This window comes from Centroberyx affinis, unplaced genomic scaffold (genome assembly GCF_046629955.1).
Source record: "Centroberyx affinis isolate AG114_WGS23_722 - 3 ecotype Tasmania unplaced genomic scaffold, CSIRO-AGI_Caff_v1 ptg002649l_1, whole genome shotgun sequence".
Taxonomy (NCBI): domain Eukaryota; kingdom Metazoa; phylum Chordata; class Actinopteri; order Beryciformes; family Berycidae; genus Centroberyx; species Centroberyx affinis.
In genome coordinates, this window is record NW_027280841.1 from 75,633 (window position 1) to 91,984 (window position 16,352).

The 16,352-nt window shown below is 40.9% G+C and overlaps 2 protein-coding genes across 2 annotated transcripts; one reads left to right on the forward strand and one right to left on the reverse strand.

Annotated features, from left to right (window-relative positions):
• Positions 1 to 1,702: 1,702 nt before the first annotated feature.
• Positions 1,703 to 13,304, forward strand: LOC139657263 (tetratricopeptide repeat protein 39A). Its single transcript, XM_071535036.1, has 18 exons — positions 1,703 to 1,948; positions 3,217 to 3,321; positions 3,905 to 4,036; positions 4,685 to 4,743; positions 5,448 to 5,515; positions 7,007 to 7,071; positions 7,359 to 7,458; positions 7,544 to 7,609; positions 7,700 to 7,808; positions 8,069 to 8,136; positions 8,957 to 9,016; positions 9,352 to 9,513; positions 9,745 to 9,836; positions 9,998 to 10,118; positions 10,213 to 10,324; positions 10,492 to 10,606; positions 11,343 to 11,459; positions 12,360 to 13,304. Exons 1-18 carry the CDS (start codon positions 1,914 to 1,916, stop codon positions 12,469 to 12,471), a joined length of 1,698 nt encoding a protein of 565 aa, XP_071391137.1. The 5' UTR covers positions 1,703 to 1,913; the 3' UTR covers positions 12,472 to 13,304.
• A 115-nt stretch (positions 13,305 to 13,419) lies between these two features.
• On the reverse strand, positions 13,420 to 16,352 carry gadd45gip1 (growth arrest and DNA-damage-inducible, gamma interacting protein 1). Its single transcript, XM_071535037.1, has 2 exons — positions 15,952 to 16,352; positions 13,420 to 14,144 (listed from the first exon to the last, which is right to left on the reverse strand). Exons 1-2 carry the CDS (start codon positions 16,350 to 16,352, stop codon positions 13,850 to 13,852), a joined length of 696 nt encoding a protein of 231 aa, XP_071391138.1. The 3' UTR covers positions 13,420 to 13,849.

Below are 16,352 nucleotides of genomic sequence, written 5' to 3' on the forward strand. Positions count from 1 at the left end.
TTGCCCTATGAACTATGTTGTACTGAACATGAGGTCCTGTAGCATATCTGCATGCTTGTACTTCTGATATCATTAGTGATTCTCGTTCAGATTCTAGCTGTTTTAATTGATGCTTCACTGCTGTCAATAAACACAGTGTCATATGTTTTTCCCCAGAGTTGCTTTGGTAAGGTTGTCAGAGTGATCACAGACCTGGGATCAGTGTCACTGAGGTAAGCTCCTACAGCCCCACAGGGAATTGAAGCACTAAGCCTCACACAGCCTCATTTGAACTCTTTATTTTATTAGAGTGGCATATAGAGTGTGTGCACAAGCACTCATACACAAGTACACTGGTTCATTGCATTAAATTATATGCAATTCTGCATTCCTCTCTGTTGATCAGTGGCTCTGCAGCCCATAAATGTTATGTCTTGGTGATTTGATAGATTTTTCTTGGCAGCCTCTTCAACCAACTGTTGCTATGACTTCTTTTTTTTTTTTAAATTAATATCGTTATAGAGATATATTTATATTTGATTGTTGCTATGACTGTGTAGTGTTGATGAAGCTGAGGATTGTGAGCTGAATAGGTGTGTCACATACTGTAGGTGGGAGGACACCACCACTGATATATAGTTTAGCAACAGCCTATAGGCTACTGTAGTTTCTCCTTTAACGTGAAACTGTGTTTCATTGCATCACTGTTCTGCTGCAGTACAGTTATAAAGTTGTATGTGGTCTATTCAGAGTTTCATTAAAAGTTTCATAGGTTCTCTCAGAGAATGGATGTTTTGTTGTACTTTGGTACAGAGAAGCTTCTCTGACAATTGCAAAAGGATAGGATTTATAGACGTGACGACAGCGCCACCATGTGGATGTACTGGACACTGCAGTGTTTGACTATAAATACTGTTAGGAAACTATTTACTTTTTTTCACCTTGTAAGTGCTTTACTATGTTTTCATATTCGTTTCCAGGATTTTAATGATCATACTATAGTTGGCATGTATACAGACAGTGTGCAGACTGTGATTACAGCTCCTGTCCACATGCCGTCAGACCATGGCTCACTCCACAGAGCGGTGAGTGGTCTTAGCACCTGTGATGTTCAGTAAGTATTTATCAGCAGTTTGTGTTCATCTGATGGTTTCTGCTCTGATCATTCCGTGTTTTCAAGTGGGACCACAATTGTCACCTGCATCTTTCAGACTTGAAAGCAGCATGAAATACTATTTGTTGCCATTATATGGAACTAATTTCACCGCTATTTACTTTTGGGGTTCTCCTTATTTGCTCTTGCACGTTTTACAATGTACTAAGAGGCCCGGAGGCTAGCTAGGAAAGCTCAGTGTGTGTATGGGGTGGAGATGGTGATGGGCATCCTTTAACAAAGGATATTGTCAGTGGCAAACCTGTAGTCTACATTCCTTAGTGTGTTTATGTGTCTGCTGCTCTCTATTGCTGCTCTCTATTGGCAGTCTCATCTCATTTGTTCCAGATGTGAAACTGGAACAAAAAACAAAAAAAACCCGAATAAAATAAAATAAAATAAAAACTCAGATCTAATCAAACTGATTTCCATTTCAGCGTGTATCACTTTAATGGCCCTCTTCTGAGTAGCAGGGCTTTGTGTGTGCGTGGCAGTGGAGCGGCTGTCTGCTGCAGAGGAGGAGTCAGGCTCGTCTCTCATTGCGCACACTCAAACACTTTGTCTCAGCAGATGAACGCCTCTCTCTACCTTTGAGTATCTCAAGTGAATTTAACCAGTTATCAAGTCTGTAGAAACTTCATGCGAACTTTTGAAATCTATCAATCCAATGTAAAAGTTTCGTTTTGGAAATACATCGGTGAATGAACAGAACAGTTTTGTTCTGTCAGTACTGCTGTTAAGTTGCTGACAGGTGTTTGGGCACGCCGCCCGGAGAGAGAACATGTCCAATGGGAAAGACGCAACTGCGACGGAGAAGTAAGTAGGCAACTAAAGAAAATGATTGACATGCTAAAACTTTCAATTACTGTCTCCTTACGACGCTGCTGTGTCATGAACTGAAAGACTACATTAATTTTGACATGTAAATACCTGTTTCTTAGCTCTGTGGGTCAGTTGGTGAGATTATTTTAGTCAGGTCCCGTAGAAATACAGGAAAGAAAAGAAATATAAAGAATTTGCCAGTGCAAGATCATCAAATGTTATTTCCTCTTTCATCTTAATCCAATCGTGCAGTTTTAGATTATTATTTCTTGTTAGAAGTTGCTGTTTACTGTTCATTCATTATTACTTCCTCTTAAAATAATGTAAAGTGATTTAGTGATAGCAAAACTCTACTCTTGATAGAATTCATTACAATTTATAATAAGAAAGGACAGATTCAAGGAGGCTGTATCCTGTAACTTCATGTGTAGAGCTGGTGATGCACCAAAGTCATCATATCAGTGCTGTATTACATGAGTCCAGCCCTCTGACCTGTCACTTTGCATAAGTTGAAAGCTATCTGGACATATGTAACCCTAGGCAAACTGAAAGGCATCTTTAACTGCTGCCTGTTAACCTGCTCCTGCCTGGACTACACATGGATCCTGTGTGTTCCCAGTGGAGTGGCACATGTTCCTGTGTGTGCACAGTGTTGACTCTGCAGGCAGCGGTGTTACCTCACCTCTGGGGCCCCCACAGCACTCATCTCAGTCTTAGTTCAGGTCTTATCCCAGCAGAAAAGCTGCAAGGATGGAGGATCTCTAGATACACCTTATCCTCAGGCAATAAGGCACTAAAAGGCCAATGACAACACTGTGTGTTTGCATGTGTGTTTGCATTTGTGCCTGCATGTATTTCTGTTTATGTGCAGGATTTCAAGCACATACCAGTCAAAAGTTCGGACACACACATTTTTCTTTATTTTTACTATTTTCCACATTTTAGAATAATAGTAAAGACATCAAAACTGTGAAATAACACAAATGGAATTATGCAGTGACCAAAACGTGTTAAACAAATCAAAACTATCTTATATTTTAGATTCTTTAAAGTAGCCACTCTTCGCCTTGATGGAAAGGCAAAGGCTTTGGAAAGAAATTCATACATAGGCATCAACCTCACTATTTATATCTGAAAAAAACACATTTCAAGCATTTAAGCGTAAGCCTTTAGATCAAAATGGCTTTAACATAATGAAAAACATAGTACATTCAATCAGATGTGTCCAGACGTTTGACTGGCAGTGTGTGTGTGTGTGTCAGCTCCTCACAGATGACCCTGAAGGAGTGCCTGGACGAGTGCATGGAGGCCCTGGACCTCTTCCTCAACAACCACTTCAACGAGAGCCTGGAGAGGCTGCGGCCACGGTAACGGAATAACTAATAATATCCCGACTCGTGTGTGTGTGTGTGTGTGTGTGTGTGTGTGGCTCTACAGGTTTCCAGCCGGCTCTTCTTACTCTTTAACTCCAGCTCGTGGTATCTACTTTTAAGCCTTCGGTTTTAGCACCATCAGCGGTGTGTTTTAGTGTGATGTCAGCAGTGTTTGGACTGTGGTGTTATGTCGTGTAGGAACGTTTTTTTTTCGTTTTTGCGGTGTAAACTGTGAAGTGTTGCGCTTCCCGTCAGCCGAGGCAGGGCCGGCCCTGGTAGGCTGCAGTCCTCCAGGATATGAAGTGTTTGCTGAAGCTGACGCCCAAGGCCTAACTGGCTCGACACCCGACAGAGCGGCAGCCCTGGAAAATAAACACTACGCACAAGGCAGAGCGGGACGGCGGAGGAGGAGGAGATACGGAGAGGGAGAATAAAGGGAGCGAGGCATTTACTGGTCTCTTATCTTTTTTTTGCGAGGGGAACATGTATTAGTCACACAGTTGCTCTCTCTGTCTCTGTGTGTGCTCACATATGATGTGCGTGACGTTGATCCTGTGCTCCCGTGTTTCCCATGCAGAGCCCGTGAGAGCATGTACCACGCTCTGATCTACGCTACAGTGCTGGAAATGCAGGCCATGATGACTTTCCAGCATGATGACATCAGCAGCGCCGGGAACACCATGAAGAGTGCCCAGGAGGTCTGTCAGAGGTCAGGAGGTCTCTGATTTAGTCCCAAATAGATCATCCCACTCTTATTTAGTAGGACGGGATAAGAAACATCACATCTCAAATCTCACATCGTTTTTTGTTTGGGTTTCTCCTGAACTTCAGTGTTGAATCACGAAATTGATCATCATTTATTAATCTTGACAGTAGATCTTCAGACGTTCTTAGAGATCTAGAAATCCACAATTCATGATTGAAATCAGCTTTTCCAAGCGTATTGCAGTCAAAATGTAGCTTTGTGGCCCTCTTAAACCAGTGAATCCTGGAGACTCTCATCAGTAGCTCTGCTTGAGAGTTGTCTTCAGTGTTATACACAAGGATGAAACCCCCTTACTTAGCACTTTACCCTCCAACGTGCTGCTGACCCATTGCTCCACAATCCATGATCTGTAACAGGCAAATGAGAGCATTTGCATGGGAAGTAGCCCGGTCTCGGACCATGCTGGAATTTGACTGTGTTTGCATGTGAGGAGCAATGACAGCGGCTGTTCAGACATTCACACATTTGATTGATGGATGATCACTGCCTCACACAAGACATTGTGGTTAATATCTTACCAGGACTAATAACACTGTGCCTTCAGTTGATACTGAAGTGATGTTATGTGATGCTTTGATTTCAATGTTTCAGGTTTCGACGGAAATCCCCAAATTTGAGTAACAAGTCAACTGGGGAATCGCTCACTGAAGGTAAAGGGCTTAGATGTGTCACTCCTGCAGTATTAAAGGAAGCAATCCACCCTAAAACACTTCAGCACTGTTAAAAAATGTGTCTATTTCCAGCACAGCTACAATGAAGTTTGATAGCAGACAAAATATCAGGTTTATCAACAATAATCGTCAGGTTTTGGTGTCAGTCCCTCAGAATCACAGAGCGAGGGCTTCTTTCTAGACTCTTTTACACAATGTTCAGCAGTCATACAGTCAAGAGGCAGAGAGACCAATTTATCCACAGACAGCAGCCTCAATAGACCAGAATGCAATGCAGCCACAAGACATGCTGCATTTTAGTAAGGGGTGCGACTTGATGGAAAACCTCTCGCTCCACTATCGCTATTGCAATTGTGCTCTCCACCTACACATAAAGCCAATAGCTGAATACAACAAGTTCAGGCCCATTCTCTGGAGGTTGTTGAAAATCATTCTGGGAAATCAGTACCTGAAGTAAAACTAGATGAGGCAGGCTGAGGGAAAGTATGTACACCATCATACATTGATGATATCTAACAATGTAAGAGTATCTGATGGTGGATGTTTCCTTTAATACTTATTGACCTGAGCAGTTTGTCTTATTGTCTGTGTGTGTGTGTGTGTGTGTGTGTGTGTGTGTGTATGTGTATGTGTGTGTGTGTGTGTGTGTGTGTGTGTGTGTGTGTGTGCATGTGTGTTTGCAGAGCAGCTCCATGCTGAAGTGTGTTACGCTGAATGCCAACTCCAAAGAGCTGCTCTCACATTCCTACAGGTGTAGTAACATACTTCCTCATTCCAGGACAGAACTATAGGCCTACTGTATATCCCCTCTTTTGTTTCCTCCAAGGCTCTGTGAACACACACCACAAGATGATTTTAACTAACAATGCACCAAAGTTTCCACTTAAGACTTAGGAAAGCCCCTGACGAAAATGGCATTACCTCAGTCATCTTAAATTTGTGGTTCTTGGTTTAGATAAAGTCAAAATCTAATTAAAGTAGCTCTTATCCAAGTGAATATATTGGGGGTTTGGTGCGAAAGGGATGAAAAGTGCCAAAAATGAGTATGATTATATATTTGGGAAGCTCTTGTTGAGCTCTATCTGATGGTCAAACAAACACATTTGTTATCATAAACAAAACTAAAACAAAGGGGGAAAAAAAAGACTTAAAATATCTGAGAGGGAAGTTAAGAAGATATGTGACTGTAGAGACAGTTTTCTTAAGTGTAATTGCAGAAGTAGTACAACCTCTCATGGAACGAACAAAGAATGTGTGTTAAGAATTAGCATTTTTGAAGTTAATGCAAATTAAGCTATTATCATGCTAACTGGAGTAGTTTATTCTGAAACACTCATGGCATAAATTAACCCATCATTTGCTCACTATTCTTGACATAAAAAAACAGCTAAATATGTCTTCAATCTGCATACTGTATTTAAGAACTTGGATAAGGGTATCTGGGCACATCTGGCCTAACCACAGCAACACAAGGTATCATAATACATTATTAGCATTGCCATACAGTGTCTGATAGAAAACTAGTCAGGAACGTTTATAAGACAGACTTAAATTCATTATAAGTAACATCTGTAATATCTTATGAGTCAGTTGTAGTCAGGGATGCAGTGGAGGGTAAGCCCACCCAAACCTTGTTTAACCACCTTTTAATTTGTGGAGTAGAGTTTAACCACCTGTTTAGGCTGACAAAAGTCTTCATGATGTAAATTCATAGTATACTTTACAGTTAGTACTGTTAAACTTACAGAAGTTATAGGAGGATAGGGTCTTTAATGGAAAAAATGCATAAATTAATGCTATTTTCTGTTGTAGTTGTATCACTTGATTGAATTATGTTATTTATGCCTTAAGCTCATAGACATGCAATGCAAAAAGAACTGCTATATTGGTGCAAAAAACAAACAAATGAGTTTTTAGATCCATACTGAATTTGAAAGTTGACTTTTGATGTTAAGTTTTTAGAAAATAAATAGCTTTTTATGGAAGATAATTTTTATGAATCTTAATCTCTTTAAAAGTATGACTTATTCCTACATTATACTTTGAATAAAAAAGATGATGCAGATGTAGTCATATAAAATTTTGTTTTTGCTCTCCTGTAAAATTAGATAAATGTCTTTTACTCCCCTTTTGCTCTAAACCCTCCACCTTCCTGTCCAGCATTATGAATCTGTCTCTGTTAATGGTCCTAGTTCAGTTATTAATAAAATATTTTTTTTATTTCCTCTCATTTTTCTTGCAGGATGAGAACATGGTGAGTTTTATCAAGGGAGGAATCAAAGTACGGAACAGTTACCTGATTTACAAGTAAGTCCTCACAGGAAAGACAGGGAATAAACTTTGGCTATTAAGTCAGCGGCATGTAATATGAATGTGCACTGATAGAAAATGCATATCTGACTTACAGTTACTTAGTACAAGAGAGTTTCCACAGTTGTTAAAACAATAATGGACACTTTATGTAAAGAATACATGCTGTTACCAATGAATTTAGATATGCTTTTTTGCATATTCAGATGTTATTATGCTCTATTATGCTATTATGCTGAATTGTGTTGTCAAAATACTTTATATCATTCCCTTTTATCACCCAGAGAACTGCATACCTACATACAGTCTCACGGCTCCCTCAAAGGACCCAGCCACATCCACTTAGAGGGAGGAATAGCATTTGGAATAGGGGCATTTAACTTGGTACGTAAACACCAAGCAACCTGGAACACCACTAGCTGATGAGATGTGTGTATTAATTTGTTTATCAATTCTTCTTTATTTCCAGACTCTCTCCCTATTTCCTGCGCGGATACTTAAAGTCTTAGAGTTCGCTGGCTTCTCTGGAGACAAGGTATGATATGAGTATGAATTTTCTCCATATATATTCAGAAGTCATTCCCTCCCTCACTCTCTGACCAACACAGTAACTCTTTCTGTGTAGGAATACGGTCTGTCCCAGCTGCATGACGGTGCGACAGCGATGAACCTGCGCTCCATGCTGTGCGCCCTGCTGCTGCTCTGCTACTACACCTTTCTCACTTTCATATTGGGTATTACTGTGCAACATCCACACATCATATGGGTCTGAGATCATGCCGATCGTATCAAAAGATCCTTTACTTTCACTTAATTTCACAGATCCTATTTTCCCCTCCAAGGAAGCATTCTGTGCGATTCATTTGGGGATGAAAAATGTAGTGAAATTGAAGTGAAGGCAACCTTTATAGCAACCAATTTTACCATGACATTCTACTGTTATGAACAAACTCGCATGACAAATGATCTCATGTCCTCATTCTCCTCTTCTCAGGCACAGGTGAGGGAGAGGTGGCTGATGCTGAGCAGCTGCTGAAGCCTTTCCGGCTCCGCTACCCGCGGGTGAGTGGCACTAAAGATTGTCTATTTAGAAGATAAATCACTCAGTGATAAAATATTCGATACCGCTGAAAATATTGCGATATTCACAAAGTATCCCGATATTCGATATTATCGGATATCCAAATTTGCAAATTTGACCCCACTCTTTTACTCAATCTTTCCTTCTCTCTACCTGCCTCCTACACTTCCTCATGCCATTATTCTCTCAATGTTCTTTTTCACACCTTCTTTGCGTCTTACGTCGACACTTTCTCATAAATCCCTCCTTTCCTTTCATTCACATTGTGTTTCTTTTCCTCTTTCTCACACTCTTTCGCACCATTCCATTCCTTTTCTTCTTCTACCACTTCAATCCTCCCACACCCCCTGACTCTCCCACTCAGATTTCACCTGGTGCACTCGTTCGCTCCACCTTCCACTCGTCCTGCACCCACTAACCTCCTCCGCTCTCTCACGCCATCCTTCCTCCGCTTGACTTACACTCACACACCTTCACTCTATCACTCCTTCCACTCGCGTTCTTCCACATTCACAATCCCTGTCTGCACTCCACCTTTTACCCACATGCCTGCCCAGCCCAGAGAGCAAACTCAACACTGTATGACACAACATGTACCGGTACAAGGTGACAACATCTTGGCTAAACACCATCAAGAATAATCGGTATACAATGTGGGCACTTGCTGATTGATAGGAACTTCATGCACGTTATATTACATAACTGAGCACAGGATGGTTAATTTTCTAGACTCCATACTGAGCAACACTGGAGCTTGAGACTCAAATTTTATGACCCATAATTTTTCTCTCTTCTATCCAGGGAGCGATATTCCTCTTCTTTGCAGGCAGGACGGAGGAGATCAAGGGGAACATTGATGAGGTATGGTTCACAAAATGTTTTAATAGCGTGAATTGAAAGAATGATGGCAAATGTTTAATTTCCTGTACATGTAATGTTTTTAATATGAGCCAACTGGGGGGATTGGGACATTTTTCCATGAGCCTTACATTACAGCGTGTGACTGCATACGTTAGTGGTATGGGTGTCCCAGGGAGGAATCAATTCCTGTACCCTGGTAGTGTTAGTGGCATGTTTTACCCACTGGACCAATTCCCAATGTTAATCTTTTATAGGCAATATTCCTCAAATGCATCGTCACGGTCAGATATCCTTTATTGTACTGTTAAAATGTTACAATGCGGCTGTGCCAACAGGCGGTGGCCCTCTTTGAGGACGGCTGCAAGGCCCAGCAGGCGTGGAAGCAGTTCCACCACATGTGCTACTGGGAGCTGATGTGGTGCTTCACCTACAAGCGAGTGTGGAAAATGGCCTACTTCTACGCAGACCTGCTGAGCCAGGAGAGCCGCTGGTCCAAGGTACAGAACACAAGGCCGGGCCAGAGCGGATCAGAATGAACCACTTGCTCCCCTAATATCTTTTCAGAGAACAGAAGCCAGTTGGATGATCTGTATAGTGACTAGTTAATACAAAACTGTGTGGTTTCTTGATGTGGTTAATCTATCAGTCTGTCAGTCACTTGGAGGCACCAAAGAAACTGGATGGTGGACAAAATGAATGAATCCTCTCTTTCTGTTTTTCTCTCTCAGGCTATGTATGTGTATATGAAGGCTGCGTGCCTCAGTATGCTGCCTCTGGACGAGGCCAGGCCTTTTGGGGAAGATGAGGTAGTGCTCTTTAGGTAAACACACACACAATTGTCCCACAATGTAAACACAGACAGAAGAAGTAGAGTTAGAACAACAAGCCAATGCCACATTTAATATTTTCCTTTTAAGGCGCTGTCACACTAATCACCCCTTTCTCTCCAAATGTGTCTTTATTCTTCTGCTGTGCCCCCAGACAGGTGCCCACCTTCAAGCAGAAGATAGCAGGGAAGTCTCCCCCAACCGAGAAGTTTGCCATCCGCAAAGCCAGACGCTACAAGGCTCACAGCCCGGTCCGGCTGCCAGTACCAGTGCTAGTAAGACTACACACACACACACAAGCACCCAAGCACTGGCAGTAAGTTTGACTCACTTCTAACAGTATTTCACTCATATTATGCTTTATTATAGGAGATGATGTACATGTGGAATGGTTTCACTATGATCAGCAAGCGACCGGAGCTGACTGAGGGCATGATGCAGACATTGGTGGAGGCAGAGCGCACCCTGCTGGAGTCTCCTGGTAATACAACTCATCACCATTCAGGCAGTCAGAATTAAAATGGACAAACCACATCACCTAAAACATAACTTTGGACAAAATGTGACAAATCTGAAAATGTCTCTGCTGTGAGGATTCGTTATGACCTGGGTGGTGCTGATGGTGTCTGTCCACTTCCTCCTCCACAGGCAACGAGTATTCAGTGGATGACCGCTGTGTGATCCACCTGCTGAAGGGTCTGTGTCTCAAGAACCAGGGCCAGTTCCAGGCAGCTGAGGAATGCTTCAACAAGGTGTATACCAGGTGAGCTCTAGGATTAATTCATTTGGAACGGAGGGAAGTCATGCCATGTGTTCACACTGCAAGCGACTCGAGAAACCAGCTGCTAGAAATCCATTCATTTTCTATTTTTGTCTTATTTCCTTGGCTGTGTGCATGGAAAAGGTGGATGCAGCTGTCATCTATTAGCACTGTTCAAACAATAGGAGTAATAATCCTAAAAAGTTGTCCAAGAAAAAGTTGCCCTAAAAAAGCCTTTAGACTTGTAGTATTTGCTCAGAATCCTAACTGCAGCTTTTTCTCATGTCTATCCTTTACTCATCAAGAAAATTTCTAAGGGCAACTCTTAACTGCATGTATCAACAATGAGTGTAATGTTTGCTCAGAGATTATAAAACCCTCTAAACTCACCCATCAAGTCATACAGTGAATATTTGCATGGAGCTGAAGGATGACAGAGTACTCTTTGTTGAAATCACACTGACGTTTCTCATGACCAAGCCATGTCTGTTGATGTAAGGAGGAAGAGCTTGACTTCAAGTCAGTCTTGTGAGAACCATCTAGACAAGCATACTGGGCTGAGTTCATTACTTTATCTGAGAAAACAAAACTCAGCTCATGTTGTTATTTTGTTTGTACAGCATTACTGGAGATGTGGAATGTCTTTTTAATGGCAGATGGACCTACATGCAATATACTGTATTTATTTGATAAGTGGGTAGATTCAAACAGGTCATTCACCATCATCCTCTGTGTGCAGTGAGAAGAAGATCAAGTTTGACCACTACCTGGTGCCCAACTCTCTGCTGGAGCTCAGTCTGCTTTATATAGACCAGGGCAGGAGGGATGAGGCTGTCAAACTACTACACAAGGCCAAGTGAGTTACTCCTTTACTGCACTTTCATTGTTGCATACAAGGTCTTAGATGCAGTCAAACCCTGTCACATTGTTAAAGTAAGATGATAATAATAACTTTATTTATATAGCACTTTTCAAAACAAAGTTACAAAGTGCTTTCCATAAAATAAATGATAGGAAGAGCAACAGTTGCAATAAAAACCCAACAAAGGGAAAACAAAGCAAGAAGTAAAGATAAGTTAGAATAAGTCAGTGGGCCTTGTCCTATACATTTTCATTTACATTTTAGCCACACAGCTAATGTTCTTCTCCACAGTGACTAGTGCAACAGTAGAATAAGCTTAAATCCCTAGATAACCAACATTAACATTAACATTAACAGCGCAAGTGTCAAAGCCACAGAACCATTTTAGATCTAACAATCTGTATATTTATGTATGTTTAATAGAGAAACGCCAAGTAAAAGAATGATAGCTAATATAGGAGCAGGACCAGGTCCAAGTAGAGGTGGCTCTCTGCCTATCAACATATAGTTCTAATAGGCTGTCTTAAACAAAAGAAATTATATACAAACTAGGGTTCGACCGTTACAAGCCGATACCAACGTTTTTGTATTGAAGCTGCCAATGGACAATATTTTGTGCCAATATTCAACATATTTTCATACCAAAAATATACAAGATTTTGTGTTTCCCCCTAGAATATTATTCTTGACAGGATGGAAAAGCACATTTTATTTTTTGCACAGCTGTAGTCAGGGAGGAACCTCCACCGACTGGTTGATATCCAATATTTAATAAAAGGCCAATATCGGCCCCATATATCGTCATATATATGTCTAACCCTAATACTAACTTACATGGGGGTATAGCATCTCTTTTCTCTTACAATGTTTCTGCTGTGCTGTTTCACCTTTCAGAAACAACTACAAAGAATACTCCATGGAGTCTCGTACGCAGTTCAGGGTGCATGCCGCTCTCGCCAAGCTCAAGGCCGACCCCGGGGACCAGGAGGAGATCACCCATCTATAAGGCAACACATTTCCTCATGACGGACGAGGCTGCACACACTGGACCCTCCCTTCCCCTCTGTGTTTAGTGCTCACAGAGACTCTGTCTTTATTGCTGTGTTCAGGTACTCCAATATACTCCAGTATCCCCATTCAGTCATTTTGTGTCACTGTCTGCACCGACACACACGCTGGACAATAGTGCAAGACCCTCTCCTTCCCTGATTGGCTTCCAAGAGGATGAAGGTGTCCAATGGGGTTGGAGCTGTTAACTTCACTGCCATTCATTGGTTTACACAGACCTGAGTATATATATCCATCCTTTTATGGACAATGTTTTTATTAATGTTTACACTGAAAATGAAGAACACTAAATCTTAATCAACAATTGATTGAACGCCACTCTGAATGGCCTTTATCCCTATGAAATGTATATTAATGGTTTTATTATACTGTACATGATTATTGCATAACTGAGTGTGTTTAGTTTACTGTGCTGTAGAGAGGTGTTTTGGAATGAGGAATCTTATAAGGTGTTAAAATGTTTGAGTATTTGCTGTAAAGATACCCCTGACACAAAATTGTCTTTAAAAAACAGCTACTTAATAGTTTACTGGCTTGAGTTTCCATCTGTCAGCAGTCAGTATTCTCATATAATGTAAAATGTATGCAGCAGCTGTTTACTGTTGTTCTAAACTCACTTTTTTGGGAGTGTTTGCATTAATTCATATTCAGTGTTTGTATAGGCATACATGGATTGGCCGGGCGTATGCACTTTACTGACTGTACAAAAATTATTTTGCGTAAATAAATTCTACATATTAACATCCACAATGTGTTTCTCTCTTAAATGGCACCAGAAATAACCGTTCTTTGTCATCTGATCATTTTTACATACTTAGGATGTATTTTGGTAGACAAAACAGTACAACATGCTGTTTGAAACGATGTGGACAAGTGGTCTGTACAGAGGTTAATTTATTACACTGATGGCTAAATGACTGTTTGGTTTGTATAGGAAGAACAATGTTGAGTTTGAAGACATGGAGAGGACATTTTAACAAATACACAAATTTGCAAAATGCATAACAGACATGGGTTGAAGGGTATTGGCAAATAAGTCTTGATATTCGTTTCCACCTACCTGGAGAAAAGATGATAGTTTACTGCATCAGGACAATTTACGCAGTGTCAAGTAAGTTATTCACAAACAAGGGTTCTACATTGATTTTCAGATACTGTGCTATAATTGTCTCATTGTATTGTCTTATGCAGCAAAACCCACCCACCTGGCTATCAGTAGGCTAAAACAAACCATAAAAAGTATTTGCAAATACTGTTTGACCCAGTTCTAATAGATAATTATGTCCATTAATTCAAAATGAGTGAGTCCAAGACTACTAAGAGGCGGGGGGAGGAGGAGGAGCAGCAGGGGCTGCTGACTGCTCCTCTCTCAGTCTGCGTTTTATTATTTTCTTCTTTTTCTTCTCCTCCTTTTCAATTTCAGCAACCATTTCCAAGAACTTGGTGCTGCGGGGGTCCAGTGCGTAGCCAAAACGGTCCTGGGCCTCAGCCAGCAACTTTGTATGGCGGGCCTTCGCCTCTTTCTCCTTCACTTTAGACTCGCGCTTTTCTCTGCGCCAGTCAGCAATCATCTTGGGCATCTTGGCCATGTTGGCTGCTATTAGCTTCTCTCTGCAATGGAAAAGGAAAAAATTAGGATTAGGGATGTTAACGCTCGTTCGTCATGCACAGTGTAAGTACAGTTAGAGCAAGGAGAAGGCTGAGCACAAGCAGGTACCAATTTCTATCTGTATATTTATACTGAATCTCCATGTCTTCCAAAGAATATATCTTTAGGCACTTTTAAAATTGATTAGTTATGCTTGTTATTACTTCCTATGGTCTGTCTCTTATAGTTGTTATAGAAATCGTCTGTTATACTTGTACATCTCACCACTGTATTCTACCATTTTCAAAGACACACTGGTTGGGCCTCTCTGGTGGTTCAGTTGGCTGAGGCATTGCATGTAACAGGGTTCAAATCTAGCCTAAGACTTTTGCTTTCTTTCCTGTCACTCCACACTCTATACTATCAAGTCAATGCAAAAATGGCCAAAAAAAAAAAAAAAAAAGCTGTTGACAGAGCTGGTGCATGTCACCACTGCCTTTCAACATTTTAAACTTACATTGGATGGCTCCAAAGGGAGCTACAATTACCTACAGGTCCGGTTGCCCCCCTCATCCCCCTTCACTGATGATTGATGGACATGATATCTCAAGTAAGATTTTGCCAAACAGAGTGATCCGTGGTCTCTTTACAAATGTTTTATATCCTATGCAATTCAGCAGGAACTCAGCTTCTCATACCTACTGTCAGCCTAACCTTAAAGAAATTACCCATTAACTTCTTAAACTTACTTTTACCTCCAAAAGCAAAAGAACTTCACTTCAAAGTATTTAACGATATATATCTTTCAGGAGAACTCCTTAGACAAAGGTTCAACTTTGATCACAATAGCTGTATATTCTGTGATGAAGAAATAGAGACTACGGATCACTTATTTTTCTTCTGTCTTCATAGCAATACTTTCTGGGGTGATATGTATGATTGGCTAGAATCAAAAATCTTTTCTCTCCCATTTTACCAGAAATGATATTACATTTGGAATCATAATGGAGGATACAAAAACTGAATTTCTGTTGAATACTTTATTTATTTTAGGTACATTTTATATCCATAAATGTAAATGTATTAAGACACAACCCTTATTGGTGGTTTTTATGAGAGAACTATCACTGTACTGCAAATCACTGAAGTATATGGAAAAGAAAAAAATCTACTGAACATTATTGATGCCTTAAAATTATTAGAAGAGACCCCTTAGCTACTTTTTTCTATTTTTTTTTTTTTTTTATAGTTATAATTCTGTTTACATTGTGTGCTCCATTTTCTAAAGAGCCTGCTACTGTTGATGTATGATTTGCCATATATTGTTGTACAATTTATACTCAAAAAAAATAAAATAATACCTACTGGTCCAAACAAGATGACATACTCGTTACTGATTGGCCCAGAGGGACACTGCATCATTCAGGGGGTCTTACTGTTCGTGTATGATAATATGCTGCTGACTCCAAACATAACAAACACACACACAAAGTGACACACAAAGTATCTACCTTACTACGGCTCCATGTAGGACGGGTTATAATAAATGACCAAAGGCACAACGGGGATAGCAAATTCAATAGCAATTCAATCGTTATGGGGAAATGAGTAGCCTACAAAATGTAAAGCTAGCTGAGGAATTAGCTGTATGTGGTGACTGTCAACCATGAGCAACCAAAACTGGTAGACCTGGTTAGGGAGCTACAGAGAGTGGTACATAGACACAAGTTGACAGTGTATGTATATTGTTGGGGTTAACGTCAGCATGTTTCGATAACCTGGACTAGCTGTCCGATAATAGGCGCTAGCTACTTAACGTTAGCTACTTACTTTGCAAGTCGTTTTTCAGTCTCCTCCTTCTCCTTTGCCGCGACGTTCTTCAGCGTCACCTGCAGCGGGGGATGCCATTCTTTCTCATCTGCAATAATCTCTTCCAGCTGGTCGTGAGAGGGCCACAGGGTCGCAGGGTCGATCCCCGAGGCAGAGCCGTATCGCCCGTAAAGCTTGCGGTCATACTTGGCCGTCTTCTGCCACTCCGGCGTTTTCTCGCTGTCCTTGTCTGGAATATATGGCTTATGAAGGTCTAGTTTTAAGGGTTTGGGGTTATAGGTTGCGATCTGCAGTAGAAGCCCACATTGCGAGGTTGCAGGAACAACTGTTTTTAACGATGAAACCCCCTTCAAAGTCCAACAAAATATTGCTGCCCTCTTGCACAGCATGGATGCCGCCAT